This window comes from Myotis yumanensis, unplaced genomic scaffold, assembly GCF_028538775.1.
Source record: "Myotis yumanensis isolate MYYU_CA2020_CCGP unplaced genomic scaffold, mMyoYum1.0.hap1 SCAF_3, whole genome shotgun sequence".
NCBI classification, from domain to species: Eukaryota; Metazoa; Chordata; class Mammalia; order Chiroptera; family Vespertilionidae; genus Myotis; species Myotis yumanensis.
This window is the reverse complement of record NW_027223754.1, coordinates 126281769-126297079: the sequence shown is the minus strand read 5'-3', so window position 1 is coordinate 126297079 and position 15311 is coordinate 126281769. Positions and strand designations below refer to the sequence as shown.

The 15311-nt window shown below is 40.7% G+C and overlaps 1 protein-coding gene across 2 annotated transcripts in view; it reads right to left on the bottom strand.

The window, feature by feature from the left end:
• The window catches only part of EEA1 (early endosome antigen 1), a 154814-nt gene that overhangs the window by 40628 nt on the left and 98875 nt on the right, over window positions 1-15311 (bottom strand). For both annotated transcript variants that reach the window (XM_070409588.1, XM_070409589.1), the window contains 4 exons: window positions 14072-14275; window positions 9269-9469; window positions 8170-8283; window positions 283-438 (listed from right to left, as the gene is read on the bottom strand). In XM_070409588.1, the coding sequence (XP_070265689.1) occupies window positions 283-438; window positions 8170-8283; window positions 9269-9469; window positions 14072-14275 (675 nt within the window). The remainder of the gene's footprint in view (window positions 1-282; window positions 439-8169; window positions 8284-9268; window positions 9470-14071; window positions 14276-15311) is intronic.

Below are 15311 nucleotides of genomic sequence, written 5' to 3'. Positions count from 1 at the left end.
AGAGTAGATGATTGACTGTCTCTTTGAAATACTAGTTACACACTACAATGGAACCAGTATAAATGTTAACTGTCTAATTGTAAAAGCCATCAGCTAATGAAGAAATCAAAAGTAAATGTAGAATTCAAAATTAACACATAAAAAAATTATAATTTAAAAAATTTTTATATCACAACTTCCCCTTTGTTCGCAAATGTAAAATATTTGATTCCATCCAAGTCATCAGTTTCCATTGCTACAGCAGTGAAAAATATTGCTAAATTCAATTTCTTTTGTACAAACCTTAATATGACCTTCTAATTCTTCAGTTTTCTGTTCTAAAGACAGGTGTTTCTCTTTATATTCTTTAAGATGACCTTCTAATTGACTGCAATGTTCTTGCTTCTCCTGCAATTTTGTAGTGACCTGATCCAACTGCGTAGTGATCTTATTTAACTCCTACAGAGAAATACAAGTGAAGAAAACTTTGGTAAGGCTTACTTTACTGTAGTGTCTAAATGTTTGGTCAAACTAAAATTAAAACTCTAATTTTATTTATGAAACTATGTGGAGTAAGATCACAGGTAAGTCTAATGATAATTCAGTGATTAAATTTACCCACCAATCTAAAGGACCTGAACTGAACTTGTGCATAGTCTTAGATACTAAGTTTATATGCATAAACAGTTCAATAACTTTTTCTAGGAAGCCAAAAAATACAAAAGAATAATAAACAAGCTGAAATAATTATTTTATAATTAAATGTTTTCAATGTTCAAGACACCATTTTCAAAAATAACATTTAAAAAAAATGATTACATCTATGATACTTGTTCAATTCAGTAGGAATATCTAGTTACGCAGAAAGAACAAAATAAAAATTACTAATAAATCCACCACCCACAGATAAACACAATTCATATTTGATAACTTTTCTTCTAGACTGTTCTGTGTATTAGTTTCTGTATTTTTTATTCCAACTTTTCAAATAAAAACAGGAACTGACTTTACATACTGTTTCACTGTAACCACCTTTATACTGGGAGCCCAGCAGACGAAATCGCGTGGCGCCGCCCACCCACCCGCCGCCCTGCCTTGACACCCGAACCTGTCCACGCAGAGCTGGCCCAGCCCCCAACCCCTCTGGCCTTCTCTGGCCACTTCAAGCCCCACCCTCAGTCTCTCGAGTCGTTGGACTGGTCCCGCCTTCTCCAGGTGCCTCCCTGCTTCCGCCCCATCTCCAGAGCAACACAGCAGCTCTGCCCTGTCATGGTGCCAGCGGAGACATGGAAGCCTCCCACCTGCTGCGCTGTCCTTCTTCCCCTGGCAGGGCACTCTGAGTGCAAGTGGTGGGTGGCGAAGGACTGGTGAGGGGGGCGCTATGGGCTCTCACCCCCATCCTCCCCAGCACAGGATAGTCCCACCTCCTCTGGGCGCCTCCCTGCTTCCGCCCTGTCTTCGGAGCAACGCCCCACGGTGCACACAGGCAGCCTCCTGCTGATAGGAGCTAATAAAGAGCTAATATGCTAATGGTCTGGTCGTTACACATTATGGCATCCCAACAATTAGCATATTAGCTCTTTATTAGTATCCTATCTAATAAAGAGGGAATATGCTAACTGACTGCCCTGCCTTCAAAGATGGCGACACCCACAGCCAATAAGGAGAAAATATGCTAATTGACTGCCCTGCCCTCAAAGATGGAGGTGCCCACAGCCAAGAAGGAGGGAATATGCTAATTGACTGCCACGCCCTCAAAGATGGCGGTGCCCACGGCCACAAGATGGCTGGCAGGGGAAGGCAGTTGTGGGCGATCAGGCCAACAGGGGAGGGCAGTTGGGGCAACCAGGTTGGCAGGGGAGAGCAGTTGGGGGTGACCGGGCAGGCAGGGGAGGGCAGTTGGGGCGATCAGGCTGGCAGGGGAGCAGTTAGGCATCAATCAGGCTGGCAGGGGAATGGTTAGGGGGTGATCAGGCTGGCAGGCAGAAGCAGTTAGGGGCAATCAGGCAGGCAGGTGGGCGAGCAGTTGGGAGCCAGCAGTCCCGGATTATGAGAGGGATGTCCAACTGCCTATGGGATCGGGCCTAAACGGGCAGTCAGACATCCCCCAAGGGGTCCAAAATTGGAGAGGGTGCAGGCTGGGCTGAAGGAACGCCCCCCCCCCCCCCCCCGCACAAATTTCATGCACCAGGCCTCTAATCCTATATAATAATGGGTAATATGCAAATTGACCCTCACAGGAGAAAGACTGGAAATGACTGGTCACTATGACACACACTGACCACCAGGGGGCAGACACTCAATGCAAGAGCTACTCCCTGGTGGTCAGTGTGCTTCCACAGTGGGAGCTCTGCTTAGCCACAAGCCAGGCTGATGGCTGCCAGCACAGCAGTGGTGGCGGGAGCCTCTCCCGCCTCCTCAGCAGTGCTAAGGATGTCCGACTGCAACTTTGGCCTGCTCCCTGCTGGCAAGCGGACATCCCCCAAGGGCTCCCAGGCTTCCAGAGGGATGTCTGGCTGCCAGCTTAGGCCCGATCCCCCCAGGGAGCAGGCCTAAGCCAGCAGGTGGACATCCCCTGGGGGGTCCCTTACTGTGAAAGGGCACAGGCCGGGCTGAGGGACCCCCCCCCCCCCCCGCCCAGTGCACAAATTTTTGTGCACCGGGCCTCTAGTAGATAATAAAAGGCTAATATGCAAATCAACTAAACAGCAGAATGACCAGTCGTTGTGATGCGCACTGATCACCAGGGGGCAGACGCTCAATGTAGGAGCTGCCCCATGGTGGTCAGTGCACCAGAAGCTGGACTCATGGCTGGCAAGCGCAGCAGCAGTGGCGGGAGCCTCTCCTGCCTCCGCAGCAGCACTAAGGATATCCGACTGACAGATTAGGCTCATTCCCCAGGGCTCCTGGACTGCGAAAGGACACAGGCTGAGCTAAGGGACCCCCCCCCCAGGAGTGCATGAGTTTCGTGCACCAGGCCTCTAGTTGTTACATAACAACGCATCTCGAAACTATGACATTTTCTAAAATATGATGATACTTAACTGCATAAATTTCCATTTTATTGATACAGTCCATTTTTATCCAAATATCCTATTTCATTTTATTTTTAAATTTATCTTTATTGAAAGTATTACAGATGTCCCCCTTTTGCCCCCCATTTACCTCCTATTCCCTGCAGCCACACCCTCTTCCCCAGGCCTTCAACTCACCATTGTCTGTGTCCATGAGTTATGCATATCTATATATATAAAACCCTAATATGCAAATAGACCGAACAGCAGAACAACTGAACAACCAAACAACCGATTGCTATGACGTGCGCTGACCACTAGGGGGCAGGAATGTGAAACATGGCAGGCATTGGCAACAGGCAGCAGAGCACAGAACATGGAAGGCATCAACCACAGCGGGATGGTGGAGCAGGTGAGCGGGGGCGCCAGACCAAGACGGGGCACCATTCGCTGTCATAGGGGCGAGCCTCTGGTGGTTACTGAAAATTCTTTGCTCCTGCGCACCATGGTCTCAATGGGTGATCACACTTGTTGCCAGCACCCACATCTGCTGCCAGCATCAGCCCCACTCACACCCACTGCCAGTGCCTGGTGCCGGCCCTGACAGCTCGGCGCCATCAGCGGGTGTGAGCAGCGGCTGTCTGCCCTGATTGCCCCTCAGGGCTTCTTCACTGCCCCCTGCTCCTGAGGGGCGATCAGGGCTGGCAGATCTGCTCACATCCACTGACAGTGCTGGCCCTGCTCACACCTTTTGCTGACAATGGCTCCAATCACTCCACGCCATCAGCGGGTGCAAGCAGGGCCGGCGCTGTCAGAGCATAGGAGCAGCAGCGGTGGAAGCAGGGCTGCCAGCAGATAGGGGACTGGGGACTGTGGCGGGAGGGGCCAGGCGGAGGCACAGAGGATGGACCAAGACCCGCCCCTGTGCCCACCACAGCCTCTTGGCCCACAGTTCTTTTCAAGGTGCACTGGGCCCCTAGTATGCATATAAGTTCCCTGGTTAATCTCTCCCCACCCCACAGTTCTTCCCTCTAAGATTCATCAGTCTGTTCCATGTTTCTATGTCTCTGGATATATTTTGTTCATCAGTTTATTCTATTCATTAGGTTCCACTATGAGTGTGAAACTTGTCTTTCTCTGACTGGCTTATTTCACTTAGCATAATACTCTGCAGGTCCCTCCATGCTGTCTCAAATGGTAAAATATCCTTCTTTTTACTGCTGCATAGTATTCCATGGTGTAAATGTACCACAGCTTTTTTATCCACTCATCTGTGATGGGAACGGCAATTGGTCTGTTTCCAGATCTTAACTATCATAAATTGTGCTGCTATGTACATGAGGAGGGGTGCATATTCTTTCCGATTGGTGTTTCGGGATTCTTAGGATATATTCCTAGAAGTGGGATCATTGGGTCAAATGGTAGTTCCATGTTTAATTTTTTTTAATTTAAATTCTTTATTGTTTAAAGTACTACATAAGTCTCCTTTTACTCCATTGACCTCTCCCCAGCCACTCACACCCTCCAGCACATGCCCTCACCCCCCTACTGTCTGTGTACATTGGTTATGCTCATATGCATGCATACAAATCCTTTGGTTGATCTCTTACCGCCCTCCCCCGCCCCACACCCACACCCACTTTCCCTCTTAGGTTGGACAGTCTGTTCCATGTTTAATTTTTTGAGGAAACTCCATACTGTTTTCCATAGTGGCTGCACCAGTCTGTATTCCCAACAGTAGTGTATTAGGGTTCCCTTTTCTCCACATTCTCATCAGTACTTATCATTTATTGATTTATTGATGGTAGCCATTCTGATAGGTGTGAAGTAATACCTCGTCATTTTAACTTGCATCTCTGATGATTAGTGACGTTGAGCATTTTTTCATATGTCTCTTGGCCATCAGTATGTCCACTTTGGAGAAGTGTCTATTTAGGTCCTTTGCCCATGTCTTAACTGGATTGTTTGTCTTCCTTTTGTTAAATTGTAGGAGTTCTTTATATATTTTAGAAATTAACCCCTTATCAGATGTATCATTGGCAAATATGTTCTCCCATACAGTGGGCTCCCTTTTCATTTTGTTGATGCTTTCTTTGGCTGTACAGAAGCTTTTTAGTTTGATATAGTCCCATTTGTTTATTTTCTCCTTTGTTCCCCTAGCAGATGTATCAGCAAACATATTGCTACAAGGGATGTCTGAGATTTTGCTGTCTATGGTTTTTTCTAGGATCTTTATAGTTTCATGACTTACAGTTAAGTCTTTTATCCATTTTGAGTTTATTCTTGTGTATGGTATAAGTTGGTAGTCTAGTTTCATTTTTGTGCATGTACTTGTCCAGTTTTCCCAAAACCATTTATAGAAGAGACTGTCTTAACTCCATTTATGCTCTTGCCTCCTCTGTCAAATATTAATTGAGCATAATGGCTTGGGTCGATTTCTGGGTTCTTTGTTCTGTTCCATTGATCTATATGTCTGTTCTTGTGCCAGAACCAGGCTGTTTTGATTACAATGGCTTTGTAATATAATTTGATATCTGGTATTCTGATCCTCCTACTTTATTCTTCTTTCTCAAAATTGCTGCTGCTACATGGGGACTTTTTTGGTTCCATATAAATTTTTGGACTATTTGTTCTAGATCTGTGAAATATGCCATCGGAATATTTTTAAAAATATATTTTATTGATTTTTTTTACAGAGAGGAAGGGAGAGGGATAGTTAGAAACATCGATGAGAGAGAAACATCGATCAGCTGCCTCCTGCATACCCCGCACTGGGGATGTGCCCACAACCAAGGTACATGCCCTTGACTGGAATCGAACCTGGGACCCTTGAGTCACAGGCCGACACTCTATCCACTGAGCCAAACTGGTCAGCGCATGCCATCGGTATTTTAATAAGGATTGCATTGAAACAATAAATTGCTTTGGACAGTATGGACATTTTGATTATGTTAATTCTTCCTATCCATGAACATGGTATATTCTTCCATTTGTTTGTATCTTCCTCTATTCCTTTTTTCAAGAAATTCAGTTTTCTGAATATAGATATTTTACCTCCTTGGTTAAGTTTATACCAAGGTATCTTATTTTTTATTATTGCAATGGTAAATGGGATTGTTCCATTTTCTAGTTTCTATTTCTGAGAATTCATTATTGGTGTATAAAAATACTATCAATATCTGGATGTTATTTTTATATTCTGCTACTTTGCCAAGTTCATTTGTTAAATCAAGTAGTTTTTTGGTGGAGTCTTTAGGGTTTTCTATATACAATATCATTTCATCTGCAAATAATGACAATTTTATTTCTGCCTTTCCAATTTGGATGCCTTTTATTTTTTCTTCTTGTCTAATGGCTGTGGCTAAGACTCTTGAACTATGTTGATTGAGAGTGGTGAAAGCAGACATCCCTGTCATGTTTCTGTTCTTAAGGGAAATGCCTTTAGTTTTTGCCCATTGAGTATGATGCTGACTGTAGGTTTGTCATATGTGGCCCCAAATATCCTATTTTAGATTCTTAAATTGCTACTAAACTTTCTGCATTTATTAACAGAGATACAAACAACATCCTTAAAGCTATGATTATTCCCTTAAAATAAAGGACTGAAAGTGAACTAGCATATATGAAAAATCCTAAAATTCTTGAAATAAATTCCCAAACAGCTTCCCCTACCACCATCAAAAGATTGAACTAATATATACAACCCACTAGCAATGTGTGAAAGTGTCTTGTTTTTCTAAACTATCTCCAATCCTTTAAGTGTTAATTAAACATATACACACATTTTACTTCTTTAAGGGTATATTCCATTGTTGTCTTAATTTGCAACTGGTTCTTAATAAACTTGAACATTTGCTAATATAGTTTTGATCACTTTTTTGTAGGTTCACTTATTTCTTATGTAAAAGTGTTTTAAATATAAAAGCTGTTAACCTTTCATCAGACATACTTCAGAAAATATTTTATTCTTTTCCTATTAGCTTTAGAATTTTGTTACTAATATTTTTGGCAGATAAATTTTAAGCTTTTATGTGGTTATTCTTATAAATACTTTTTCCATTATAGTTTCTGGCACTGATCTTGTGTTTAGAAAATACATTCTAGATGTGTAAGTAAAAAGCAGGTTGTAAAATAACCTATATAGTGATTCTGCTTATAAAATAAAAATATCACTGTATGTGTGTGTGTGGTTTACTCAGTGCTTATAGAAGTCAGAAGGATACACACCAAATTTAATAGCAAATATTTCATCTAAGGATTGGAGTTTAGGGTAAATATAGAAATCAATTTTGTTTTGTTAGCTAGATATACTTAGTATATTGTTTTTAAAATTTGGACCAACAACTAGTATTACTTCTCAAATAAAATATAAATTTTAAAACTGCCTATCTGGTGAAAAGTAAGAATAACCTACCAGCATTTTGTCCTTTTCCCTAAGAAGGAAGCTTTAAAAAGGTAACTTCTAGATTCTCTCCAGCTCCAATGACTCCTACTCCCAAGAAAAGAGAGCAACTTTTATTATTGAGATGGAATGCATGTTGCTCTTTTCTGCTTTCAAGTGATAAGTAAATCTGGTTTACAGCCCAGAATGTCTACTAAAAACATGTGGGCAAGTCTGTCTCTCTTTCCCAGTGAGTGGCACTTCATGGGACAGAGCAACAATTCAACAATTAAGACTGAATATTTCAGCTCCACACGAAGTTCTAGACTAGGGGAGAAATACATTATTAAGAAGGCCCAATCATAGATGCACTATAGGTGAGCTTATCAAAAACTGAAAATGAGCCCAGCCAGGGTTGCTCAGTGGTTGAGCGTCAACCTATGAACGAGGAGGTTGAGGTTCGAGTACCGGTCAAGGCACATGCCCAGGTTGCGGGCTTGATCCCCAATAGGGAGTATGCAGGAGGCAGCTGATCGATCACTGATGTTTCTATCTTTCTCCCTCTCCCTTCCCCTCTCTGAAATCGATAAAAAGATTTTTTAAGTGATATTTTTATCTTCATCTGTCTGACTCCTGCATCTACCACTTCAACTGGTTCTGAACTCAGGAAGAAATTAAGGGTAATAAGCAAGTCAATCACAACAACATAAGACTGAGTATTATCATTATATATGTTTACAATTAATTATCTATCAGAACATTAGGCTATGGTGTGAACTGCATCAGGCCCCCTACCTGTTGTTTATCTTGTAATGCATTTTGGGCTGTGTCCAAATGATTTTGAAGATCTGCTCTTTGAGCAGTTTTTGCTGCTTCTGCTGACAGCAATAATTCAGTTTTGGCTTTAACCTGTAACAAAATTTACAAGTCATTTAATCCATATTTAGTTATTGATTTCTTCTTGCATGAATATACATTGCTTTTGTCACTAAATAATTTAAAATTTTAAGTCATTTGGCAAAAAAACCAAAGATTTAAATACTAAAAAATTAGTATGTGATATCTCCGAAACAGGAAAAAAGTAGGAGAGAAGATTCCTAATAATGTTTGGATAAATGATAAAAAGATGTTCCTATATGTCATGGAAACACTTCTCTTCCTCTTAAGTTGGACATCCACTAATTGGATTATCATATAACTCATCTGATAAATAATTGTATTTCAAAAAGAAAGAAATGTATATCCTTATATTCCAAGGTTTTATTTTTTTTTCTTATTTTCAGTGTAATTAATCTCCTAAAATAAAGAAATGTTTCTATAACTTTCTCTACTACAGTATACATTAAGAAACCAATTATGAGAATGGAGAAAGAAGTATGGCTTACTTCCGACCCCACAACTGACCCATTGAACAAAACTATATTGGCCTATGAAAGAATATATATTTTTAAACATAATGGTACCATATACAGGTATTTTTTTAAATCATACATTTAAAGTAAAATAAAAAGAAAAAACAAAGTCAAAAATATATTTAACCTAGAAATCTAAAGGTATAATATCAAACTATTTTAAACTTGAAAAACAAGAATAAGAACTTCATGAAAGCAAGGCAAAAAGATCGGTAGTTTCAGTAAGTACAGTTTGCCAGAAGAAAGAGGAAAAAAAAGGCAAACAAGAAAGCACAACAAATTGTCTAAATACAGCCTTTATATAATTCTTATTCTCAATTTTTTTCCATTAATGAGAGAGGGAGATCAGGCCAGGAAGGGTGGGATAGGGATGGAGGTTCAAGGGATAGAAAGAGAGAGGGAAACAATACTTAAAACATTTGATGGCCTAAAATTAGTGTTTTATTCATATAAATTCATTTGCATAATTCAATATTACTTACCTGTATGTCAAGCTGAGAGACCTTCTCCTTGCTTTCATTTAACTGACTATTTAATTCATTGACACTGGTTTCTAGGGAAAGGACCCGATCTTGTGCAGCTCTAAGATGTGCCTTCTGCTCTTGCACCTGGTCATGCAAATCCTCCTGGGCTTGTTTATGGCTTTCTGACTGATTCTTCAGCTTCTCTGTTAGTTGAGTTACCTACCACATTAGCAAAACTAATTATGAAGGGCACAAATGTATAACAAGAGCTAAGAAACACAAATTCAAGTAACATGAGACTAAAGTGCTCTATGATAGGTTATCCTAAATTTTTTTCAAGAAGAATTGTTCACATCTTTCAAAAAATAAGTAAACATAATATCTCAAAAGCATAAGAAATAACATGAAATTCAGAGATTCCTACTATTTTAAATCCATCACTATTAAGCTTAAATTTACATGAAATAAAACTAACCGAATTGAATTTTATAGTTTGAGATTTGATAAATATATGCACTCATTTAATCATCACCACAATCAAGATAGAGAACATTTCATTACCCCAAAAAGTTTCTTCATGCCCCTGTGAAGTCAGTACCCTCCACTCTTCTCTATTTCCAATCATTGATCTGAATAATAAAAGTGCCCCATCTATTCTGGATAGTTCTAAATTGTTAGACATATGTATTATAAATACTTTCTCCTCGTCTACATCTTGGCTTTTATTTTCATTATGGTATCTTTTGAAGAGTATACATTTTTTATTTAGATTAAATCTAATTCATCTGATTTGGGGGTGGGGGGATTCATTGAGTTTCATAAATATGGATTTATATTTTTAATCAAAAGTTTTTTCAGCCATTATTTCTACTAATATTTTCCTCCTTCCCATCCTTCTGTGACACTAATTATATGTGATACTGCACCACAAGTCATTAATAAGGCATTACTCATTTTTTTCTAGCCTTTTCTCTCTGTGTGATTTATTTTGAACAGTTTTATTACCTTCTCTTTATGTTCACTGATACTGTTTTCTACTTGCTTAATCTATGGAGCCCATCCAATGAAATTTTCATTTCAGATCTTTTTTAAATCTCTAGAACAGCAATTTTCAACCTTTTTCATCTCATAGCACACATATACTAATTACTAAAATCCTACAACACACCAAAAAAGAATATAGGGTGTCCCCAAAAGATGTATACACTTTGAATAATTATAAAAGCAGTATTTATTAAAATACATTTCAAGGTGTAATAAAATCAGCTGTTAAAGTGTACATATATTTTTGGGGACACCCTGTATAGTTTTTGCTGATCTGACCAAAAATTAGGTATAATTTTGATTCATTTACACTGGACAGCCATTGTTATGTTGGCTGTTGTCACTTTTTTATTTGACAATTTTTTTATATTTATTGTGACAGCTCTGGATTTTGCTGAATTCTTTCAAAAAAAAATGTTGACTTTTGTTCCAGCATTTAATGTACTTGTGGTTCAGCTGGATCCTTTCTAGGTTTGTTTTTATGCTCTGTTAGGTTGGACACACACTAGCTTTTTACTCTAGTAACATTAGAGATGTGACATCTTTGGATGTTTCTCTCCCTCTCCCTTCCCCTCTCTGAAATCAATAAAAACATTTTTTAAATGATATTTTTATCTTCATCTGTCTGACTCCTGCATCTACCACTCCAACTGAGCATTCACCCACATCTTTCTTCTCTGACTGGCTAGAACTTGAACATCTCCCAGCCCTGTGAATTTGATAAATTTCCAGCCTTTAGCTCCTAATAATTATTCACTGCCTGGTCTCATGGAATCCCACCTTGTAGGCACAAAGCTTAATATTCAGCCAAACACTCAAGTGGATCCCTACGCAGATTTCTTCCCATGCTCTCTCCTCTGATATTTTGCCCTAAAAATCTGAGCTTCCTCAACCTCCCTGAACTTCAATCTCTCATTCCTCAATTCAGTAGGACCACTGTGTTTTCCGTAGATTTCCCCAATCTACACCACAGATTGGAAAATGTTTGCATGTCCAAAGCTGGAGTAGCTGAAAGATTGACTTCATTCATTTCTCTTCTCTCATGGATCAAAACCCTGTACTGCTTGTTGTAAAATGTCTGAAAACAGTGATTTTAGCTTTATTTTCTAATTTTCTAGTTGTTTGTGGTGGTAGCACTAAAGAAGCACCAGTTCCTCAACATGTATAGGCTTTTCTGGTCATAGTTATACAATAAGCAATGTCAAGTTGCATGCTAATTTACAACTAAAAAGTAGTCTTAAGAATTTTCATAAAAATTGGTAACCAAGCAAAGCCAGTGTTGCTCAGTGGTTGAGCATTGACCTATGATCCTGGTTTGCAGGCTCAATCCCCAGTAGAGGACGTGCAGGAGGCAGCTGATCAATGATTCTTTCTCATTTCTATCTCTCTCCCTCTCCTTTCCTCTCTGAAATCAATAAAAATATATTAATTAAAAAAAATGGTAACCAAGGCTAATAACTTTGAGAAATTTGAGAAAGAAATTCTGTTATATTCTAACACCCAAATTAGAAAAGTGATATGACCTACTAATACTTTAATACTTTCTCATTTAGATAATTATAATTCTCTCATTGGACAATTCTTCCACCAAAAAGCAAATATAATTATTTTTAGCTTGAAAAATGTATTAACCTGAATTTTATAAGTTTCTCTTAAACTATATACAAATATTAAACTAAGGTAACATCAAATTATTAGTTATATATTCCAAAGATATTATCAAAATACTAGAGGTGGGCGAGGGGTTCCTCAGCCCGGCCTGCGCCCTCTTGCAGTCCGGGACCCCTCTCTCCTTACTGCCTGCCTGCTCGCTGCTCCTTACTGCTCAGCTGGCTGCTCCTTAGCGCTGCTACAGAGGCGGGAGAGGCTCCTGCCACCACCACTGCGTTTGCCAGCCATGAGCCCAGCTTCTGGCTGAGCGGTCCTCCCCCTGTGGGAGCACACTGACCAACTGACCAACAGGGGGCAGCTCCTGCATTGAGCGTCTACCCCCTGGTGGTCAGTGCACATCACAGTGACCGGTCATTCTGCCATAATGGTCACTTAAGTATATATATATATATATATATATATATATATACACACATACACACACACACATGCACACATATACATATATATATATATACTAGAGGCCCGGTGTACTAAATTCGTGCAGTCGGGGGGTCCCTCAGCCCAGCCTGCACCCTCTTGTAGTCTGGGAGCGATTAGGGGATGTACAACTGACGGCTTAGGCCCGCACCCTGTGGGGAGCAGGCCTAAGCCGGCAATCGGACATCTGTAGAGCTGCCACAGAGGTGGGAGAGGCTCCCACCACTGCTGCTGTTCTCGCCAGCTGTGAGCCCGGCTTCTGGCTGAGCAGCGCTCCCCCTGTGGGAGCGCACTGACCACCAGGGGGCAGTACCTGCATTGAGCGTCTGCCCCCTGGTCAGTGCGTCATAGTGACCAGTTGTTCCATCATTTGGTTGATTTGCATATTGGCATTTTATTATATAGGAGATATCGCGGGAGAGGCTCCAGCCACCGCCACTGCGCTCACCAGCATAAGCCTGGCTTCTGGCTGAGCAGTGCACCCCCTGTGGGAGTGCATTGACCACCTGGAGGCAACACCTGCCCCCCTGATAGTCAGTATGCATCATAGCAACCGGTCATTCTGGTTGTTCCGCCTTAACGGTCGCTTAGGCTTTTATTATATAGACTAGAGGCCCGTTGCACGAAGAGATTCATGCAATAGGACTTCTTTCCCCTGGCTGCCAGCACCAGTTTTCCTCTGGCACCCGGTACCCAGACCTTCACTTTGGCCACCACCTTCCATCTTCACTCTGGACACAGTCTTCGCTGCGGCTGGAGCCTTCAGTCTTTGCTCCTCGCTCCAGCGGGAGTCTTCAGTCTCTGGCCATAGCTGCTCCTGTAGCTCCTTCCGCCCCCACCGTCCCCCTCATAGCTTGATTGCTGCTTCACCTGCAGACCTCGCCGACGGGCTCCTTGGTTCCAGGGGTCCGCCTTGCCTGCAGCTCGGCTTTCCGATCACGATCACAGGCCGCAGGCAAGGTGGCTCCTGAGTCCCAGGGTGCCGCCTTGCCTGCGGCCAGGCTTTCCAATCACCATCAGGATCACGGGCCGCAGACAAGGCAGTTCCTGGGTCCTGGGGTGCCGCCTTGCCTGCGGCCTGGTTTCTGATCACGATCACAATCACAGCCACAGGGTCCTGCTGTCCAGAGCCGCACATGGGGGTCCCAGATGGGGGCGGGGCTTAGGCAGCACACAGGGGCCTGGATGGCGGCTCACCTGGCCCGCCTTGCCTGCAGTATGCAAATTAGCTGCCATCTTTGTTGGCGGTTAATTTGCATATCATGCTGATTAGCTAATGGTAGGCGTAGCGAAGGTATGGTCAATTACCATGTTTGTCTATTATTAGATAGGATTTTGTTAGTCATTGTTTTTTCAAAGCATAAAATTCCATAAGGCAAGTATAATTATTAATAACATCTCTAATTTTCAAATGAGCTTACAAGGTGAAATGATTTGCTTATGTTCATATAGGTAATAAGTTATATCCTGGGACATGAACTGAGGTTTCCTTTCTCAAATTATGTTAACTTAATTTCACTAAAATGGTAACCTACCTCTAAGATAAATTAGATGGCATTTGTCAAAATATATAATATAAAAAGTACTAAAAATAACCATAATGAAGAATCATTTAAGTAAAGAATTTCATAAGATTCAGAGAGATAACAGTGAATTTTAGAAAAAGAATAGGTCTGACAAGCTTACTTGTTCCTGCAATGTATGGTTTTTTTCTTGTAATTGGTTAAGAACAGCCGTCTCCCCTTCACCAGCCTGAATTTTTGCATAAAGATCTTCTCTTTCCTTTTCTAGTAAGGTAGTATTTTCTTTACTCTTCTGTAATAAGGCTTCAAGGTTCTGGATCTTTTGGTCCTTATCACCAATTTGACGTAGAACTTGTTCCAAATCATTCTGTAAAGAATTGAAAACTAACCTTAAGGACAGAAAACTTAAAAAGTTATTCCTTAAACATAAAATAATTGATAATATATTTAATAATTCAAACACTTAGTCTTAATTTTCTTACTAATCATTTTAACCTGGCAAATGTAATTAAATAATTAATACTATATATTTCATATAAATATATATTGATAATAAACTAGAATTTAACAACAAAAAAACAAACCTTCAATGAACCACATTCTTACTGTAACACTCGGACCTCACCACTTACTACTCTTGTTCAATCATTTGAGACACATGGGATTCCTCATTATTCCTTAATCACACCAGGCACACTCCCATCTCAGAGCCTTTGCATTAATTTTTTCTTCTACCTGGAATATACAGTGCTCACAGTCCTGGCTCATTTTCTCTTCTTCAAATGTTTATTCAAATGTCACCTTCTCAGTAGGCCTACCATGACCAATACACTTAAAATCGCAGCCTTTCCCAATATCCTCTCTCCTAAATATTTTATTTTCTTCCCAAAGCACTTATCTCCTAACACTAAATAATTTATTTATTTTTCATGCTTACCTGCCTCCCTCCACCTCCTCACTAAACTATATGCTCCACAAAAATGAGGATTTTGGTCTGTTTTATTCATTGATTATCTAAGACACATATGCTCTAAGATACTTGCTGATCAAACAGAAAAATAAATGACTGCATTCTAACATGCAGACACTCAAGACTCACTTCAATATCTCAAAAGGACTCTTCTATCAATACAAGAAGGGATCACTCTTCCACTTTACCAAAGTAATGTTACACAGAGCACAGTGCAAGAGCCCATATCTAGAACAATGACCATTAACGTTTTCAAGCTGTCTGACCCACAGCCTCAGAACAAGGCCCTAACATGTTCCTCTGCCAGTCCTGTCATAGCCCCCACCACTGTGTGAGATAGAGCCAGCAACCACCTGGTATCAACAATTTATACCAATATTAAAATATTTGAGATTAGTCACTTTTAAACATGCTTCTCATCCCTCTAAACTTC